The sequence below is a fragment of the Paraphaeosphaeria sporulosa genome (genome assembly GCF_001642045.1).
Source record: "Paraphaeosphaeria sporulosa strain AP3s5-JAC2a unplaced genomic scaffold CC84scaffold_2, whole genome shotgun sequence".
Taxonomy (NCBI): domain Eukaryota; kingdom Fungi; phylum Ascomycota; class Dothideomycetes; order Pleosporales; family Didymosphaeriaceae; genus Paraphaeosphaeria; species Paraphaeosphaeria sporulosa.
In genome coordinates this window covers 72,795-86,725 of record NW_017253361.1, presented here as the reverse complement: position 1 = coordinate 86,725, position 13,931 = coordinate 72,795, and the positions used below count along the sequence as shown (strand labels likewise).

At 51.3% G+C, this 13,931-nt stretch overlaps 5 protein-coding genes across 5 annotated transcripts; 2 read left to right on the top strand and 3 right to left on the bottom strand.

Annotated features, from left to right (window-relative positions):
- Nucleotides 1-943: 943 nt before the first annotated feature.
- On the top strand, nucleotides 944-2,853 carry CC84DRAFT_1084116 (MFS general substrate transporter; the record flags this gene model as incomplete). The annotated part of the gene is made up of 2 exons (XM_018174036.1): nucleotides 944-1,045; nucleotides 1,096-2,853. 2 exons carry the CDS (start codon nucleotides 944-946, stop codon nucleotides 2,851-2,853), a joined length of 1,860 nt encoding a protein of 619 aa, XP_018039568.1.
- A 604-nt stretch (nucleotides 2,854-3,457) lies between these two features.
- On the bottom strand, nucleotides 3,458-5,049 carry CC84DRAFT_1171814 (uncharacterized protein; the record flags this gene model as incomplete). Its single annotated transcript, XM_018179933.1, has 3 exons — nucleotides 3,458-3,635; nucleotides 3,695-4,799; nucleotides 4,866-5,049. The coding sequence occupies 3 exons, from the start codon at nucleotides 5,047-5,049 to the stop codon at nucleotides 3,458-3,460; spliced, it is 1,467 nt and encodes a 488-aa protein (XP_018039567.1).
- Nucleotides 5,050-6,718: 1,669 nt separating this feature from the next.
- CC84DRAFT_1234514 (uncharacterized protein) lies at nucleotides 6,719-7,707 on the bottom strand (the record flags this gene model as incomplete). Its single annotated transcript, XM_018183820.1, has 3 exons — nucleotides 6,719-7,335; nucleotides 7,397-7,426; nucleotides 7,482-7,707. The coding sequence occupies 3 exons, from the start codon at nucleotides 7,705-7,707 to the stop codon at nucleotides 6,719-6,721; spliced, it is 873 nt and encodes a 290-aa protein (XP_018039566.1).
- A 2,605-nt stretch (nucleotides 7,708-10,312) lies between these two features.
- CC84DRAFT_1084632 (oxaloacetate Acetylhydrolase) lies at nucleotides 10,313-11,461 on the top strand (the record flags this gene model as incomplete). The annotated part of the gene is made up of 3 exons (XM_018174062.1): nucleotides 10,313-10,573; nucleotides 10,635-11,355; nucleotides 11,412-11,461. 3 exons carry the CDS (start codon nucleotides 10,313-10,315, stop codon nucleotides 11,459-11,461), a joined length of 1,032 nt encoding a protein of 343 aa, XP_018039565.1.
- A 282-nt stretch (nucleotides 11,462-11,743) lies between these two features.
- CC84DRAFT_1136643 (glutathione transferase) lies at nucleotides 11,744-13,437 on the bottom strand. The gene is made up of 4 exons (XM_018176107.1): nucleotides 13,122-13,437; nucleotides 12,671-13,058; nucleotides 12,073-12,578; nucleotides 11,744-12,027 (listed from the first exon to the last, which is right to left on the bottom strand). The coding sequence occupies exons 1-4, from the start codon at nucleotides 13,134-13,136 to the stop codon at nucleotides 11,947-11,949; spliced, it is 990 nt and encodes a 329-aa protein (XP_018039564.1). The 5' UTR covers nucleotides 13,137-13,437; the 3' UTR covers nucleotides 11,744-11,946.
- Between the last annotated feature and the right edge of the window lie 494 nt (nucleotides 13,438-13,931).

Below are 13,931 nucleotides of genomic sequence, written 5' to 3'. Positions count from 1 at the left end.
AGCAATCCGTCACACGTACATATCGATTCTCTTGGAATTCAAGCCAAGGCTCATCTGAGACTGCACAGCCAGCAACCCCTACCTTGCCGGTTTAAGGGACTGCTAAGTGAGAAGTTGCTCTGTAAAGCGGCTCACCAACAGCTTTCCAAAGCCTTCTGCTCCCCGCTTCAGTCCTTCAGCCCTGCAGATTTTACGGGCCCACACCCTGAGTCACCTTGCGGACGAAAAACCTCAACACCAAACCCACCCGCACTAGTGTAGACGTACAGTAATGCCCGCCATGATGTATGACGCCATTGTGCTCGGATTAAAAATCACACAAGGATTTGCTTCGCGGCCTTACCTCTTCGGGCGGAAACGACAAGGAGACCGATGCAGGGTGTTACTCATCCGAGCTTAGCATGCCGGCGATTACTAACGGAGCTTAGATGCCTTCATCCCCGCTTGGCTCCAGCAATGTCAGGGCCCTCAAAAATTTCGTGTGGCTTTCCCACACAAGGCACAGCGCCAAGATACCTAAACCCTACCGCCGAAAAGCCGTCGGGAAGTTTCAGCAGACCGGCCAATGACAACGGCTCGCTTGGGATGGCTTCCTCGTGGAAAGAGGACTGAGGGAGCATTACTAACATCAAGCACCGCACAGTAGTGCTTTGTGAGCGCGCTGCTTACAGTGCATGCACGTACAAGAATGGACGAATATGGAGATACGAACAAACCATGGATGGAGTTGGTGCAGGCTAGGGACAGATAAAGGTCTGTCCAAGTCGTAGTGTCATATCGTTCATCAATCCACTCGGTTCAAATATTGTCTTGGAAACGTGACCGGGCTTCGGATTATAACCTCTCAATAAATATTCTCCTATAGCACAACACTGTCATCTTCAGTCGACTAAAACGTACTTTACCTGGAGAGGATCCACAACGATTCCCGAGAGATACGACTATGCAGGCCCTCATTAGAGACGCGCCTATTGGCCAGGCGATTCGGTTCTTCAACCCTCGCCTGCTTCCATACCCCGAGGAGCGCGATGACTTTGAGCTCCCTGTAAGTCACCTGTCAGTCTTCTCGTATACGTTCATGCTGACATTGATTAGCCCGCATATGTCCAGATGCAACATGGCAAGAACTTCGCACCAGTCAACTCCACAAGCACATCCTCGGAGCCTCCCTCCGACGAAGGCCCCCCCATTGAAGAAGTCTGCCCGGAAACTGAGAAAGACACCGAGGAGAAAGAGTCATCCGCCGACCTCTCAGACTCGACATCCGATCTCGATAAGATCCGAACCGCGGGTACGACACACACCACGCAATCCCAGATCTCCCGCGTAGGCACTCGGGAAGCACTCTCCAAAGCGCACACACGTGCCGACCTCGAGCAGCAATTCTCGCTCGCAACCGTAGAAAAAGGGCCCTCCCGGCCCATCGAGCCAGAAGTTCGCGGCGATGGCACCATCCTCGTCGACTGGTACACGACTGACGACCCGGAGAACCCGCAGAACTGGGGCTTCGGGAAGAAAGTCGTCGTCCTGACGCAGATCCTCATCTACACCATGGCCGTCTACATGGGGAGCGCGATATACTCGCCCTCGATCCCGGGCGTCATGGAGCAGTTTGGCGTCAACCTGCAGCTCGCGTCGATGGGATTGTCGATGTATGTGCTTGCGTATGGGATTGGTCCGTTGCTATTCTCGCCGCTCAGTGAGATACCGGTGATTGGGCGGAATCCCCCGTATATTATCTCGTACGCGATCTTCGTCATCTTGCTGGTGCCCTCGTCGCTGGTCAACAGCTTCCCCGGCCTGATCGTCCTGCGCTTCCTCCAGGGCTTCTTTGGCAGTCCCTGCCTCGCGACGGGTGGCGCAACGCTGCAGGACCTCTACAGCATCATCAAACTGCCGTACGTCCTCAGTCTCTGGGCTTTTGCCGCAACCTGCGGGCCGGCACTTGGCCCCATCATCTCCGGCTTCTCCGTCGCGGCGAAGACCTGGCACTGGTCGCAGTGGGAAATGCTCTGGCTCAACGGCCCCGTCTTCCTTAGCCTCTTCCTCTTCCTCCCCGAGACCTCGAGCGCGACCATCCTTCTCCGCCGCGCTGCCCGCCTGCGCGCCCTCACCGGCGACGCGCGCCTCAAGTCCCAGTCCGAAATCGACCAGGCGAAAATGACGCCCCGCGAAATCGCCGTCGAAGCCCTCTGGCGCCCCTTCCAGCTCGTCCTGCTCGACCCCTCCATCGCGTTCACAGCCGTCTACACCGCGCTCATCTACGGTATCTTCTACTCCTTCTTCGAGGCGTTCCCGCTCGTGTATGAGACGCTGTACCACTTCAACCTCGGGGAGATGGGACTCACCTTCCTCTCCGTAACCGCCGGCGTCATCATCGCCATCGCCGCCTACTGGGCGTACATCTTCAAGGTCGTCGAGCCCGAGATCCGGCGCAACGGGCTCGGCGCCCCCGAGCGCCGCCTCATCCCCGCACTCATCGTGACGTGGTTCGTCCCCGCGGGCCTGTTCCTCTTCGGCTGGACGAGCAACGCAAACATCCACTGGATCGTGTCCTGCGTCGGCATCGCGCTGACCACGATTGGCATCTTTCTGATTATCCAGTGCATCTTTTTGTACCTGCCGCTCGTGTATCCGCAGTACGCTGCGAGTCTGTTTGCGGGGAATGACTTCATGCGGAGTGCGTTGGCGACGGGCGCCATTCACTTCAGCAGCCCCATGTTTAGGAATTTGGGCATTGGGAGGGGGATTAGTTTGCTTGCGGGCTTGACGGTGGGATGCTCCGCGGGTGTGTATGTGCTATTCTTCTTTGGAGAGAAGTTGAGAGCGAGGAGCAGATTTGCGGCGCAATAGGTGGCGCCCTTGCGGCTGAGCCTCTTGGTGGAGATTCAAGGGTGTGGTGTGTATGATAGTGTTTTGGGTCGGTACGATGAAAGAAAGGAAAGAAGGCAGAGATTAGCATATCACGGCGTAGACGGGATTACCCCTGCGCGAGCGAGGCGTTGGGGCGTCTGGCTTTGGCGCAGTATTGCGTTTTCATAGTAATCATAATGACTTACGAACATGTTGAACGTTCGCTTGTAGCATGTGCTCTTTGCAAAACACATCCAGCCAATCATTCGTACCGATCCCAACTTCAAGTATTCCTGGGGTCACTCGACTCCGAAAATTCCATCCAAATCATCTTTAGTACAGCGTCAGCGTACGCTGATAGCTTGTGGTGTATATGGGTGGACCTGATATGACTTACCGCAGCAAAATACGTCCCCATTCCATGCAACAAGGTCCGCGGGACTCCCATCAAATGAAGTCCGGCTTTGGCATGGAAAGAGAAACAAGGCAAAACAGTGTGTATGCAGTGCTAGGGAAGGGGCAGTGAAGGGGATATTCCTTACCCTGAGCAGAACGGTCTGCCCCATCCTGAAGGAGGTTGACATGACTTGGTGAGGCCGTTACTTCAATCGACCGGCAGCGCTTCGTTCATGCAAATGACACTCCGCAAACTCTCCCGGAACTCCAGTTGAGCATAATCATCCATGAGCTCCGTAGACACTGATTGGTATCCAATGACACGCCAATAGTTTCGCTCCGACCAGCGCACAAACAAGAACGTATCGCGATCGTCTGGAGTATGCCTGAATCATGCAGTAAGTCCATATGTTCCAATATTGGTTGGAGTTGACTGCCCACGTACAAGGGAGTCGTCGCGCGGAAATTGATGTTGTCGAGACAAACACGGCGAAGTGTTGTCTTGTGCTTCTCAAGGAAACGTATGAAGACAGGGGTTTCGCATTCCGCGTTCAGCAGCATGAATGCTTTGAGCCGAGGGAAGGTTATGGACCGATACTCCATAGAATGCATCATGTCTAGATCGATGGTGCGGTTCGACCGGGCGCCGTTGTCATTCATACTGAAGCTGGTCAACCCAGTGGTACGCTCCAAGAGCTGGTATAGCCACTCAATGTCGTACTCCTCGACTGGATCGTCTTCGTATTTTCTATCCACGTAGGAAAACGTTGATACACGTAGGGCCTTCAGGCCAGATAGAGTGTCCTTCATATCAGCAAGCATACTCAGGGAGAAGGACCTCGCGGGCGTAGCGGAGAGGGACAGTCGGCTGCAGTGAGGCCATTTAGCGAACCTCACGCTGTGTGGTACGCCGTTGAGCTCCAGTATTCCGTTGAACTTGATGACACTGCAGCGAATCGCGCCCAGGACAGCTCCAACGCTGTGAGCACTCGTAATCTTTAGCTCCCGCTCAACTTCGAACCTGGATTCGTAGGTATCATGCTTCATAGGGATCCACGATTCCATCGATGCAGTGAATGGCATCTCCCCGAGGTCCTCGATGATCTTGCCTCTGCCCCAAGGACTGTCGACACCGTAGATGTCGACCGTGTCTATCTCCTCGAGTGCTGGTAGACGACGCAGTGCTTCAGCGAGCAGGTTCACGTCATCTCCGCTTCGCCTCAACAGGTTCTGATCCTCCTGATAGCGACCGTAGGCGCGGCGCCTGTTCCGCCGAATATTCTTGCGATACTTCCTGATCTGCCTGATTCTAGCACCCGTTACGTCGTACTCTCCATCCTCCACAGCCAAGATTGCCGCCATCGCTTCGCTAGGTGTGTGCCACAAGCCTGAAAGATGCTCCTTCCCTTGCTTCGGAAAGGCAACCAGGATCAATCTAATGACCTTGATTTCAGGTCTTATATTCGGATCCTTGGAGAACTCAACCAGTTTCTTGAGGCCGTCTCTTGTGAAGGTGAAGGACGATACTCGGAAGTGGTGGGCAAAGAAGCCTGGGGTGTGAGGATAGGGTCTGTTTGTTGCGCATTTGCAAATCCAAAAATTCACACTTGACTTACTGGTGTAGCTTTGCGCGTGAATATGTTTGGACGTCATCCTAAAGTTGTGAAGACTCCTCTTGTCGAGAAGCTCGCAAATCGAGGCAATCATCTCCGTAGGCAATTTGCTGATGAAGTCGACGCCAAGCAGGGAAGGCGGCTCCACGGACGCCACCGCCTGCTCTACCTGCTCTTCCTGCTCCATGGTCCGACACTGCCTGCCCAAAGATGCTCAGTCATAGTCAGTATGGCGTCTCTGGATTTGTGCTCTTCGAATGAGTTTGCTCACTCCAAGTTATACGACAAGCAGCCAACACAAAAATTGCGGCTTAGCGGGCGCGAGTCGAAATGTGTGCGTTGCAGAGTTTAAAGGCAGGCGCAGGGCAGACGAGCTGTTTAATCTACGCTCAGGCCACCGCGACGGTGCGAGCTAAGGAAGGTGCAAACGGAAGGATAGGCTTCACTTCGAACGAGTTAATTAGTAGACAATCTCCTTTCCACAACTAACATACCAAAGTCAGTATCACGTGCACCATGACCTCTCTACGGTGAATCTCGATTCGGCGAATGCTTCGCGGCCGTCTGACACCATGAGCGGAGGAATAGTGGGTTCGAAAGCAGAGCTTTCCGCTCTGCGGCCATCCCCGAAAACGACAGTAGCATCTAGAAAAGAGATACTAGACTTCAACATGTCCTGATGCGAAAATTCATCTCTTCACTAATTGTTCCGTTAGGAATTGCTTTCTCTTTGGAATGGAATGAGCTGAGCGAAGGCAGCCTTGCAAGGTTCATGGTTATTCTTGAATGAATATAACAAGCCAATCTCCCAAAGCCACAAGGTAGGATTGCCAGTGGTTCTCTCTACAAATCCCCAGATTCTAACCAACCTTCTAGTTAGTACATTCTCAATAGTACCATAAGATCACCAACCGTCCCCAAATACGAGCATACCATGTAAATTAATATATGAGTAGCCCCCCAGTGTTCAGAGTTGCCCATCTTGGTTCATAAGCCGGGTCATGAAATTTTCGTAGCCCAGAAATCACTCCACTTTTCAGGAACGAGCCATTATACGTTACCTGCCGATTCATAGATACTGCCCCGCGGAGAGATTAAATTGTTCTGAGACGTCATTTGACAGTCTCTAAGCTTCAGGGATGGTGTTGTTCGAAGACATGTTCCTTAGCACTCAGACTGTCGACGTCGATCTTGAACAGTCGATTGGATGTAGTGCGTACTGCAGCGTTACGTATTCCTCAGCCGGCTACCTCAAGGTCAAACGTGTCACGGACGCGGATCCTTCGATACACCACCAGACGGGATACCATTTTGAGGTCACCTCCGCAGAGACAAAGTGCTATGAAAGCCCTACTCTCGATTCGCTGGCGACTTCCACGGGCGATGTCGTTCTTGGTCCTGAGGCGATATCGTTAGCGGTGAAATGGCACCTGGGACAGCTTATGTGTGCCAGACGGGCCGAGCTCTCGTACGGTCACCACATGTCGTACTACAGCCGCTTCGAGCTACTCTATCTGAGTTGCTGTCTTCTTACTCCTATTCTTGTTGTCGATTTAATTATACGCATCTGCATTGCACATAGTCTGATCCCCATCGGATGTTGTACCACTCCGATTCATTTTGAGCTATATTTATCTACAACAGTATTCTCTGATGAAACATGAGCAGACGGTAGGCCAAATCACTTTTGAAACATCGTATAGAGACTATAGAGCTATAGAGTTGGGTAAGAAGCGCAGTATGAGAATGCCACACTAGACAGTCTAGGTCTCTAGAGCTGATCGACTAATTCGCCATATAATGGAGATGTGCCCTGGGCTGTGTCCAGAAGTGTAACAAAATGATCTTGAACTTACTCAAGCCCCCTTTATCAATCTCTGCAACGGTACCACTCCGACCCAGTAGAGGGAAATGCACGCCTTGAGAGCGGCCACGAACCAAAGACAAGGCCCGACTTGACCTGTGGCCTTCGATATCCAGCCACCAACGATTGCACCCAGCAAGGTAAGTAAAAAGCCAAGGAACCTTCGATTGCGCTTCCCATTCTTTGTCAAGCCTGCAAAGAGCAACTCATCACTCACCAAGTCGCACACCAGACTTGTGATGACCACCGTGGGTACCTCGCTCACCCCCAGGCCACGACTATTGACGATCTGACCTGCAGCTTGAAAGCTAAGCAAGGCCACCACCGCCAACTCCGTGAAGTTGACATCCCGGGGGTCTCGAGTCGATGGATAGCGCCCGTCGATAGTACCGCTCTGGATGATGATGGCGGCAATGACGACGCAGACAGTCTGCAGGGCGAAGGAGAATAGCACAGTACGACGGAGGCGAGCGCCACCGATGAGTTTGTGCAGTCTTGCGAAAGTGACGCATCCGATAGCGAAACATCCAATCGAGCAAAGAGAACGAGCCCAGCCGTACGGTCTGTTATTCTGACCCGAAGTACCAAGCGCAACAAATATAGTGTTTCCTGACAATTGTTTTAGTTTCGAAGGAAGTTCCTGCCGTTTGGGGGATACAGAAGAACGAACCGGTTTGCATCGAAACGAAGGTACCATATGCTAAAATGAGACCGTCAGTGACTTCGATGTTCCGGTACATAACCCATTTGCTTACCGTTGTACACAGTTCCATCGGTTAATCCCGTGGTGAAACAGCATACAAGGACTGGTATGTACCCAGCTTTGGTTTCGACCGTTCCTGAAAAGTGTGCAGCGAAGCGTTCCCGCAAGCCAGGGCCGATAGATCTTCCAGGATCAGAAATTGGTTGAAGTTCCAACTTCTCTACTGTCAGAGCTCCAGATTGAGAGCCCTGAATGGAGGGTGTGGAGTTCTCTTCCATCCTGAATGCCGATAAGTCTCTACAAGATGAGCAGATTTGAGTGAGACTGTCAAGCTCGGGTGGGCTGGAAGATGGCCGCTAGGGAATGGGGAGATGGCGCAGCTTCTGATGTTGACTTTGCCCAGCACTCAGAAAATGCGCAGAGCTTGTTTATGCAATACCAAGAAGCCGACAGCGGGGGGAAAGAGCGGAACGTCTCGTCAAGCACTCCAGATGTCCGTGCCAATCATGAAACCCATGACCTTCGCGCGGCAACCGATGTGGATACCAAGGCTTGGTCTTCTCCGTCAGCTTGAGCTGCTTGGCAGATACTTTCCTATTTATTGGTGGACATATATGTGTTGAGAACTTTCAGGTCACCGTTCGGTATGTTGCCATCTCTCGGCGGCGGCAAGAAGCTGTAGATGGCACGAAGCCCGCTGGCTCCGCCACGATTGTTGAAGTCATGATCGGATTGCCCGATGGAGGCTCCGGAGATTGTTGATCCGAAAATTCGTGTTGGACGGGCGGCGGGAATAGGTAACGGGACGACTTGGCTAACTCGGCATCGACGACAATCGGCTTGTCATTGCTGTTTCGGGCATATTTTCGGCGAGCCGAGAGGAACACGTCGATATTCCTGAGCCCGCAACCGTAAGCACTTTCCAATGTAACCCCCATCTATGCGAGCAGCGACAGATTAGCTCCAGGATGTCATGCACTACAGCCAGCTGGATCGGCATAATGCGTAATTTATGCACGAAGAGGCAGCTCTTACAAAACAAAGATGAAAAAGCATCGCTACAGTAAGTATAAGCATAAGCATAAGATTTCGTGAAGAACACCAACATGTCTACGATATCTCGTATGTGCCGATCTGGAATTGTAGCGCAATGCATGTCGCAAGGAGCGACCGGGTGTGTCCCTGCTACACCATGGTCGCTACGAAAGCTTCAACCAGATAAGTTCATTACGAATGAGCTAATGCAACGGCACGGCCCGTGGTGGCTTGATAAGCAAGCTCTCCAAGAGAATCCTCCGCATGTGGCAATCGTACGACATGACGTGTGAGGACTATATTACACAATAAGGGCCTCCAAAACCCACTAGTTCGCCAAGCTTGTTTCTTAGCACTATTTCCTCAGCGCGAAGAGCGAGGTTGCTTTGAAATAGACTGCATAGAGTGTGTCTTACATGGACTGCGCAAAAGCGCCGATAATCGAGGACTTGGCCGCCGGATACCAAGCCAACGTGCCCAGAGATAAGAAGTCGTGCATGGCCGAGTCTTAGAAAAGCCGCCGATACCGCCTCATATTTGCCCAGGCGGAAACCAATACTATTGGAAACCACCAAGCATGAAGCGACTTGTTGTGTTGTTGATCAATTACTCGACAAGGACATTCTTGTCCGTATCCCTGTCATTGAATGATGCTACAGGATCAAGTGGATTTCCAAGTCATCGACAATACCGTTCCAAATGTCTCTGAGGACATGTTCATCAGTGAGAATATGATAGTTGCATTTTTTATGTATTTATGACTTTATTTCGTATAGGAAAGGACATAATGACTTGCAGCGCGTGGGCTAAACATATTGATCGATAGAGACTGTCCTATGTTAGTAGCAATGGAGCCTATACCATGTCTTTACTATTTTAATAGTTGGTGGTGATGAGTGAAGTCTCCATATCAAAGCGCACTGTTCAATGTACCAACACTTCTTGCCTTCAAATGTCTGGTCCCTATGAACCTACACTAGCAGTGCAGTTGGCAAACCCAACTCGTCGCAGCGATCACCTTCGTTCTGCACTTGGCTACTCCTTTCCGGCAATTATTAGCTCGTCCCGGTGATCCCGCCTAGATGACCAGCCCGTCAGTGGGGCTGTAACTTAGCAACATCTACACCCCCTAGGAAGTTCGGTTGAACAACGTGCCAGCGCTCACTTCTCACGAAAGGTCACAGATAGGTCCGATCACTCCTACCAAGACATGCACACGTACACCCTGGGATGGTGAATAGACAAAAAGATTGGATGACATGCTGCAGGTCCAAGGGTAGGCGGACAACTGTTCGTTGTTCTTTATCCGTATATCTATCTAGGTGATACGGTAGACTCCGAGCCTTACAGTGAGCGTTACAATGCGACAGGAGATGGGAATAAGACCGCCTTGGCTATGGAATAATGGTGTGCAATTGATTTGCTCCACACTCACTGCAGTTCGGCAGGCCGAGTTCGGCAAACGAAAGCAGAATCTGTAATCTTCCACACTACATGTCCATCGCCGAGACGGCATGGATAGACATTTGCACGCGAAAGTCCATTAATAATCCCTCAATACTGTGAGTATAAAGGTCTGGCATGATCCATCCATCGAGACACCACAGCACCTTCCAGCTACATGCTTAGCTACAGATTTTCATTCCCTCCTTTTCGCCAACTCTAAAACGCAAGAAGCACCATCGGTTTCGTTCTTTTGCAATGGCACCCGCTTACCATGTCAATCCTGTCACTGTTTTGGAACAGGAGGCCGCAATCCTGGCTCAAGAAGCTGGTGTTCTAGTCCGCATAGGACAAGAAGATGCTCCTGAGTTCATGTCCGAGCCCGTGCAGTCCGCCAAGGTCAAGATGACCGATGAGCGAACTCTGGCAGTACAGCTCCCAAGCCACCTGCACATCGTCGACAAAGCAATCAATGCATGGCCAGCGAGTACCCAATGGCTTCGGCTCAACAACTCTGCTGCCACCACCACCGATGAGCCAGCCTCGGGAGCTACGAAGCTGCGCAGGATGCTGTTCGAGACCAACGAACTTATCGTCTGTCCTGGTGTCTATGATGGCCTTTCCGCTCGCACCGCCTTGGAGCTGGGCTTCAGCGGCTTATACATGGTGAGTCGCTCTAATCAGTATGGGTGGACTATCCAAGGAGCATGGCTGATAAGAACTACAGACTGGAGCTGGTACTACTGCATCACGTCTGGGACAGCCTGACTTGGCTATTGCCCAGCTTCATGAAATGCGCGAGAATGCCGAAATGATCGCCAACCTCGACCCTTTCGGTCCACCCCTCATTGCAGACATGGACACTGGCTACGGAGGACCTATTATGGCCGCGCGAACCGTCGAGCAATACATCCGAGCCGGGGTAGCTGGGGCTCATCTTGAGGACCAAGTGCTTCAAAAGCGCTGTGGTCACTTAAGCGGCAAGAAGGTTGTGGACCGAGAGGAATATATTGCTCGCATTCGCGCAGCTCACGCAGCCCGAGTTCGCATGCGATCTGACTTCGTGCTCATTGCACGAACGGACGCTCTGCAGCAGTACGGTTACGACGAGTGCATCGCCAGAATGAAGATGGCACGCGATGAGGGTGCCGATGTTGGGCTGGTCGAGGGGTTCACATCCAAGGAGCAAGCTGCGCAGGCCGTGAAGGACTTGGCACCCTGGCCGCTGCTTTTGAACGCTGTCGAAAACGGGAAGAGTCCTACCCTTACCGTAGATGAGGCACGCGTCATGGGTTTTCGCATCATGATCTTCAGCTTCGCTACGCTGGCTCCAGCATATTTGGCTATCAAGGAGACTTTAATGCGACTGAAGACCCAGGGCATTGTCGGGACACCCAAGAATGTAACTCCGGTGACGCTCTTCGAAGTCTGCGGGTTGAAGCATAGTAGTAAGTCTTTGTGGCATGCCCAATATTCACACAAGCATAGCTAATCATAACAATAGTGTCTGTGGATATGAACGCTGGTGGGGCCTCATTCAAGGAGGGTGTATGATCTGTGTGCTTTCGAGATCCGCTAGCAATAGATGATAGCCGTGGCCGGTGTCCATATCGACATTCGTTACTTCGTTTGTGTCATCATACTTCTTTCGTTGGCACGAGCATCCAATATAATTTTAACAGGTAAACCTACCGCTCAGGATCCTTGATTTGTATACGTTCTTCTTGAGCTTTTAAGTGTTCTGCCAATCCGTTCGTAATGTGGCGAAGTCCACCTCACCCTCACGCTATGCTTGATTTATTATGTGAGCTCGTCAGGTATAGAATTATTTTTAGAGCAGGACCTTGGAACTTCAGCATAAGTGGTGGAATCAGTACTACACGTTGATTATAACGTAGCGTTCGGTATCGACATGGTGGGAGCCAAAAGGACGACTCTGCGATTGATGGTAGAAAATCGAGACGCAATCGACCAAGGACGCCATACTCCTGCTAGGAACAGGTATATGAACAAAAAACGTAGGTTCTGCTGACGCCACTTCACAGCAGCATGATGTTGGGCATGGGCCCGATAGGTACAATCCCGTTTCCAGCCGTAATGGACGAATACCCCCGTTTGATCTATGATGCTTAGTTGATTCATGTCTAGTAGTTTGACTTACTTACAACATCAAACAAGGTAGTCCTTTTGAACACCCCTCCCCCAGTCTCGGGGCATTCGCTCCAGTAAAGTGTCCGGAGCCAGTGATGTAGACGTGGGTAGTCAGTGCGGATCATCTTGAGATTGCATTTGAACATGGTGTAGTATGCCACATCGAAGCGGATCAGCGTAGTGTAGAGACGAATGTCGGCCTCGGTGATATGGTTACCGAAGAGGAAAGGTTGGTGATTAGTCTGCGTGAGGTGTTGTTCCAGCTTGTCGAGAGCTTGGAACAGCCGTACAACGTGCTCATTATACGCCATTTGTGTCGTTGCAAACCCAACCTTATAGACACCATTGTTTATATTGTCATATACCCAAGCGTTCAGCTGGTCTATGTCATTTCGGAGATTACTTGGAATAAGGGCAGAAGCACCCTTGTTTGCTTCTTGACGTTCGGCGGGTAGGAACTGATCGAAGCCATCAATGAGTATACGCGTAATTTCGCTGCTTTCATTATTGACAACGGTGCCTAGTATAGGTTAGCAGACAAAGCACTGAGCTTGATGCCACTGCACCTCACTCGCAAATGATTACGAAATATGTCTCTGTAAGCAGACTTACGATTTTTCTTGTCCCAGAGCATAGGAACAGTTATTCTTCCGATGTACTGAGGGTCAGCCATCGAATAGAACTCCCTTAACCACTTGAAGCCGTGAATAGGATCCCGAGAAGGGCCCCGGGCGCCGCCAAAGAACCAACCATGCGTCGGATCACGCCCGTCAACCTCGACAACCTGCACTACATTTGCCAGGCCCTTCAAAGCATGAACAATCACTGCGCGATGACACCAAGGACAGGTGTAGTTGATATATAATACATAGCGATCCTTCTCCGCGGGGAAGTGTTTCGAAGGCACAAAAGAGCGGAATCGTGAAAATCGCTGGTATAGACCGTTGGCCTCTGGAGGGTCCCCACAGAATGGAAGTGGGTTTGAAGGTTGCGTTTCGAGCTATTGTGTAGAGGTTAAGCTTACTGTGCCTCGGCAACGATAGATTAATACCGGCGACCTTACCTTCGTGGTAGTCATCTTGCGTGGTGAAAACTCCTTTGGTGTGAATTCGTGACTGTGTCTGGCAGCGCGATAGGTTCTCTCTCGAGCCGTGCAAGCAAAGGCAGCCTTGGGGTTTTGTGTGCATGATTACAAAACAAATATTATGCCCCGCAAGGATCCATTGATGATTAGTATACTTCGCCCTAGAGGGTACTGCACCGAATAGAGAGTTTGTGCAGTCAATCTTGACGCAGAGTATGGGTGCAGGGTCACGCGAGCGCATGTTGACGATACTTCGATCGCCTATCCTACATCGCAGTGGGTGCATGATTCTGTAGGAAGCGAAGGGTCTTGACATTGTTGAGGTTGGGCTTCAGAGCTGTCAGAACGAATGACCCTTGCCGGGATTCGCCTACGCTAGACCACTTTAGCAAGACAAGGGACAGTACTGTACCACATAATCTAGTATAAAACTGGTAGGCTAGGCTTAATTAGGCCCATAAAGAAACCAATCAGACGCTTAGAAAGAGGTCCTCAGACCGATTATGAGGTATGTTCTTTTCCGCTACGGTCCGCAACTTGGACGTCAAACCACACCGAGCTCGAGAGACATGTGTATTCTTCTAGTCACAGCCGATAGAGTGTCGATACCAGGCTAGCCAACGCCAAATAAAACACCTAGCCAACAACTGGCCTAATCTCCTTTGTGCTCAAGCATCGTCTCTGATGAAACAAAGAGCTTTGGCAGCACGCCGTTCACGCCTTGAACACCACAGTCTTGGCCAAAGAGGCCGATTAAGCATTTTGAACATGTTCAACGCAGCTCACACC

What these genes read in the sequence shown, in the direction of transcription:
- CC84DRAFT_1136643 (XM_018176107.1), bottom strand. An exon ending in GCTCTGGGACAAGAAAAATC is followed by an intron (nt 12,579 to 12,670) that starts GTAAGTCTGCTT and finishes AACCTATACTAG; the next exon opens with GCACCGTTGTCAATAATGAA. An exon ending in GGACTACCTTGTTTGATGTT is followed by an intron (nt 12,028 to 12,072) that starts GTAAGTAAGTCA and finishes TAAGCATCATAG; the next exon opens with ATCAAACGGGGGTATTCGTC.